This window comes from Peromyscus eremicus, chromosome X (assembly GCF_949786415.1).
Source record: "Peromyscus eremicus chromosome X, PerEre_H2_v1, whole genome shotgun sequence".
Classification (NCBI taxonomy): Eukaryota; Metazoa; Chordata; class Mammalia; order Rodentia; family Cricetidae; genus Peromyscus; species Peromyscus eremicus.
The window spans coordinates 22,340,868-22,346,728 of NC_081439.1; the positions used below are offsets into that span (position 1 = coordinate 22,340,868).

General features: G+C 43.5%; 1 protein-coding gene across 1 annotated transcript; it reads right to left on the reverse strand.

Moving 5' to 3' along the window:
- Positions 1-3,781: 3,781 nt before the first annotated feature.
- On the reverse strand, positions 3,782-5,003 carry LOC131899326 (FANCD2 opposite strand protein-like). The gene has a single exon (XM_059250752.1). The coding sequence runs from the start codon at positions 4,950-4,952 to the stop codon at positions 4,416-4,418; it is 537 nt and encodes a 178-aa protein (XP_059106735.1). The 5' UTR covers positions 4,953-5,003; the 3' UTR covers positions 3,782-4,415.
- Between the last annotated feature and the right edge of the window lie 858 nt (positions 5,004-5,861).

Consider the following 5,861-nt stretch of genomic DNA (forward strand, 5'->3'; position numbering starts at 1 on the left):
GGTAAATAAGACAAAATGGCAGCCTACAGAATGGGAAAAAATTTTCACCAACCCTACATCTGACAGAGGGCTGATCTCCAAAATATATAAAGAACTCAAGAAACTAGACATCAAAATACCAAATAATCCAAGTAAAAAACAGGGTACAGATCTAAACAGAGAATTCTCAACAGAAGAAATCTCAAATGGCCGAAAGACATTTAAGGAATTGTTCAACATCCTTAGTCATCAGGGAAATGCAAATCAAAACGACTCTGAGATATCATCTTATACCTGTCAGAATGGCTAAGATCAAAAACACTGAAGACAGCTTATGTTGGAGAGGAACACTCCTCCACTGCTAGTGGGAACACAAACTTGTATAACCACTTTAGAAATCAGTGTGACGGTTTCTCAGAAAATTGGGAATCAATCTACCTATACCACTCTTGGACATATACCCACAGGGTGCTCAATCATACCATAAGGACACTTGCTCAACTATGTTCGTAGCAGCATTATTCCTAATAGCCAGAACCTGGAAACAACCTAGATACCCCTCAACCGAAGAATGTATAAAGAAAACACAATGGAGTATTACTCAGCGGTTAAAAAAAATAATAACATCATGAAATTTGCAGGCAAATGGATGGAACTAGAAAAAAATCATCCTGAGTGAGGTAACTCAGACCCATAAAGACAAACACGGTATGTACTCACTCATAAGTGGATACTAGAAGTAAAGCAAAGGATAACCACGGTACAATCCACAGCCCCAGAGAAGCTAACAAGGAGGACCCTAAGAGGGACACACATGGATTGCCCTAGGAAGGGGAAATAGATAAGTTCTCCTGGCTAAACTGGGGGCATGGAGGGAAGGGAGGATTTGATGGGGGATGAGAACATGAGGGAACAGGATGGTCGATTTGGGGGTGGGACAGAGAGGGAGAGCAATGAAAGAGATATCTTGATAGAGGGAGACATTGTGGGGTTAGGGAGAAACCTGGTGCTAGGGAAACTCCCAGGAATCCACAGGATGACCAAAGCTAAGACTACTTACAATAGTGGAAAGGGTGCCTGAACTGGCCTTCTCCTGTGATCAGATTGGTGACTATCCTAATTGTCATCATAGAACCTTCATCCAGTACCTGATGGAAGCAAATGAAGAGATCCACAGCCAAGCACTGGGCTGAGCTCCTGGAGTCCAGTCGAAGAGAGGGAGGAGGGATTATATGAGCAAGGGGTCAAGATCATGATGGGGAAACCCACAGAGACAGATGAGCTGAGCTAGTGGGAGCTCATGGACCTGTACTGACCACTGGAGAGCCTGCATGGGACCGAACTAGGCCCTTAGAGTGTGGGTGACAGCTGTGTGGCTTGGTCTGTTTGTGGGCCCCTGGCAGTGGGACTAGAATTTATCCCTGGTGCATGAACTGGGATGCCTTGCTCAGCCTTGATGCAGTAGGGAGGGGCTTGCCTCAACTTGATATGCCATGTGCTGTTGACTCCCCATGGGAGGCCTTAACCATCTTGGAGGAGTGAATAGAGGGTGGGGTGGGGGAAAGGTGGGAGGAAAGCCAGAGGAGGGGAGGGAGGGGGAACTGTGGTTGATATGTAAAATGAAAAATAAATGAATAAACAAGAGAGAGAGAGAGAGAGAGAGAGAGAGAGAGAGAGAGAGAGAGAGAGAGAGAGAGAGAGGAGAGAGAGAGAGAGAGAGAGAGAGAGAGAGAGAGAGAGAGAGAGAGAGAGAGAGAGAGAGAGAAGAGAGAGAGAAGAGAGAGAGAGAGCCCGGCACCCGGCATCATTGAGGTGAAATCTTCTGGAAACTGTTTCCAGAGAGTCAGTACATAGAAGCTGTGTTCCAGACATGGCCAAGGTCGTACCTTCTGCTGGCAGGTGAACACGATAGTATAAGCATCACCCAGGCAGTCCTGTTTTGAAAGCATGAAGGGATCATGGAGAGCAGCTGAGGCTTGGCATTGTTGGGACCAGGAGAGGCCATTGATGAAGGTGGAGCCTCAGTAGCAGTTGAAAGCCCAGGACTGAATCGGTCATGCAGAGAAGCTTAGGCTTGGCACCAAGAAAAGAGCCCAGGAGAGGCTATTGGTGAAAGTGCAGCCCAGTTGCAGCAGAAGACTCCAGCATTTAGAGATGCCAGGACCATAGGATGACCACCGAGAACAACAGCAGCCTTGGAGTAGAGCCTGACAGAGCTTAGAAGACAAGCTGTGTGTGCTGCAGAGCCAAAGGAGTGAACCAGGCCCTTTGTAGGAGCTCACAAATTCATGTGTGAATTCCAGACATTGGACATTAAGTTATTTATACTGTTGGAGTTTGGTTTTGCTTGTTCAGATTGTAAATGTGCCCTGGTTCTTCCCTCTTGAAGTGTGAAGTTACTTAATTCAATTTTGATTTTTTACAGGAGCCTATAGCTCAAAGACTTTGAACTTTTAGAGGGAGGAAAGATTGTAGGAAACAGAGGAGTCAAGAACACCACAAGAAAACCCACAGAATCAACTAACCTGGGCTCAGAGGTGCTCACAGGGACAGAATGGACAACCAGGGAACCTGCATGGGACTGACTGGGCTCTATATATTACAATTGTGTACCTCGGTTCTTGTGGGACACCTAACAGTGGGAAGAGGGACTGCCTCTAACTCTTTTGACAGCTTTTGTGACCCTATTCCTCATACTAGATTACCTTGTCCAGCCTTAATACAAGGGGAGGTGCCTAGTCTTACTGCAACTTGATATGCCATGTTTGGTTGATATCCAGGGGAGGCCTGCCCTGTGCTTTCCTGAATAGAAATGGAGGAGGAGTAGATGGGGCAAGGAGATGGCAGTTGGAATGTAATAATAATAATAATAATAATAATAATAATAATAATAATAAAATTTTGAATTTTTAAGAGATTGGCTATTTTAAAAACACTGGAGTTTTGATGTGTTTGAATTTGTAAGGACTGTGGGACTTTTAAAGTTATTTATATTTTATATTGTGATATGAATATTAACATGGGGATAAATGAGAAAGAAAAGGTTCTAGCTGAAAAGTGATGTGTTTGTGTGTCAGGATGACAATGTGTCAGTTGTACTGGCTAGTTTTATGTCAACTTGACACAGGCTAGAATCATCAGAGATGAGGGAGTCTCAATTGAGAAAATGCCTCTATAAGGTCAGGATGTAGGCAAGCCTGTATGTCATTTTCTTAATTGATGATTGGTATGAGAGGGTCCAGCCCATTGTGGATGGTGCCACCCCTGATGTGGTTCATGGTTGTTATAGCTAGATAGGACAGTTGGTTGTCTCTCTTCATTGGAAGCTTACATGGTACCTTCTGGTACCATGAAAGCTAGTCTCCTATCCTAGCAATGGTCCCATTTTATTTTCCTGGTTTCTATAGTAACTACAGGCTATGTATTCACATTTGAAGATTTGGAGCTAGGAGCCTCCAATTAGAGAATATTCAACATTTGTAGGACAATTTTTAAACTCACAATTTTAACAGAACCCAGTTACAATAGAGTGAAACTACCATTTGGGTTTTTTGTTTGTTTGTTTGTTTGTTTGTTTTTCGAGACAGGGTTTCTCTGTGTAGCTTTGCGCCTCTCCTGGAACTCACTTGGTAGCCCAGGCTGGCCTCGAACTCACAGAGATCCGCCTGGCTCTGCCTCCCGAGTGCTGGGATTAAAGGCGTGCGCCACCACCCACCCGGCTGGGTTTTTTTTTTTCTATTCATTGTATAAGAATTATATTTTTAGGACTAAATTAAAATTTGAAATGAGAAACTTTAAACTCTTTTCAAATAAAATAATTGTGGTTTATTGGAAATTGAACACCGGGAACTAAAATGGGGACTCTCCTGACTTCCACCAAAAAGTCCAGTCTCAAAGCTGCTACCAATTTCGTCCTTGCCAAGCTATAAAAATTAATATTTGTTAATATTTTTACACATGTTGGTATTAGGGTTTGTTGTTGTCATATCTGTTTGATTATGGAAGGCTGATCTCAAACTAGTCCTTAACCCACACAAAGATTTGATTTTTGATTCCTTCATCTTCTGGTACCCAGAAAACCCATGCATGTCTTTTTTAAAATGTTCCTTTTCTGCCCCCAGCTCTTCGTTATCTTTGGGGCTTGAGTGTGTTCACACTAGATTGCCTGGTGTATGTGGTTTGTTGAACTGTTCTTTACCACATGACCATGTCCATGGTAGTTTAACTTTTAAATGTCATTCCACAGAAATGTTCTTCCTTGCTCAGGTTTGTTGGCCCTGATGCTGAAGAGAAAGGGTGGGGAATTGTCACAGCTTGACAGAGGAGCACAATGTCAGGCATGATATTACAGACTGAGTTACGTGGACAGATCTGTGTAAGCTCCAGGTACATACCATAGAGTGTGGTGTGAAGTACAGGGGTCACATGGGGACTCTTTACTGGGAGTGTTGCAGGGCAAAGGTGCACTTTTTGTATGTCGCATACAGAAGGAGGATCGAGCGTAGCATCTGTTTACACATAGCCATGGTCATCTCAATCTGAGGCTCCTTGAGACCAATGGGCCATTTTTGTTCCTTGCTGATAATTTTGCTGAAGGCTGATGTGTCTGAAACTCTGAAGGTTCCAGTCCACTTGGGTGGCTGGACTGTAATAATCCTGCCAAAGACAGAATCCACTCCAATGAGGCGGACGGGCTGGGGCTTCCTAACCAATCCATTCTTGTTGGTAGTGGTCTCCTGCTTTGGGAATTGGCCAGGTAACTCCGGGCTCTCTCCAGTTTCCATCGGTGGGCTGTCTAAGACTACAGAGACTTCCTGAAAGCATTGTTGTACTTCAAAGTCAGAAGGGCTCTTTGGGAAACAAGGAGAAACCCTAAACGGGTGTTTGGAGGAAAGGATTGGTGTTGTGTGCCGCAGCCATCGCAAGTTCTCATCCAGTGGGGTCCATGGTGACCAGAGCTGGTATCTTTCCATTGACAGCCTGACTACACTCCCGCACAACACAGACGAAATGGTCGCAGGGCGTCTCTTCTCCACCTGGCACCTAGCAACCACCTTATTGGTCAGAACCTGACCAATAGCAGGGCTGGAGGCTGGAGGCGCCCCTCTGTGAGGTGTCAGAACCCACCTACTAACCAGTCCTCAGAAAGCCAGGTGTGGGACTCTGAAAACCAGGCCATATTATTTTTCGGTCACATCATCACATTCTGAGTGAAAGATGATAATTTAGAATTATTTTCTGTTGTGCAATAAAAGTGGGTAGAAAATAAGATGTTATAATTATATCAGTAGACATATAAAAATATCACTGTCACCTTTAAAAGCATCTTAAATAAAATTGCATAAAGGAAGTAATGCACAAACCCAGAAAGACATTTCCCCCTATTGTTCTTCATCTAGCTTCTTTGTGGTCCTCTTCTCATTGGATACTTGTGTTCAGAAAAACTTAGCTGTGGTATTAGAATATGTTTCATTTTGTCCTATGTTGTTTTTGTTTGTTTTGTGTCTTCATGATGGAGCCTGTGTGTTCTGGTTGTAACTTACTAGCATGTATGAGGCTCTGAGTCCAATCTCAAATGCTTGAAAAAAATAAAAAAAATAATGCCTTGCTGGATAGCCCAGTTTAGTTTTGAACTTTCTATATATCCCAGGCTGGCCTTGAACTTGCATTATATCCTCAGGTACCCTAGTACATTATGTAATTCAGGTTAGCCCCCAAAACATGGTCATCCTGCCTCAGTTCTTCAAATGCTGGGACTACAGTTGCACACCATCATGTCTGTGCTTGTTCTATGTTTTCTTCTCTTTTGTTTCTTTTAAATGTATCTTTGAAGACAGAGTGTCATTCACAAGTATGAAGCAATGTCACTGGCATTAGAGAAT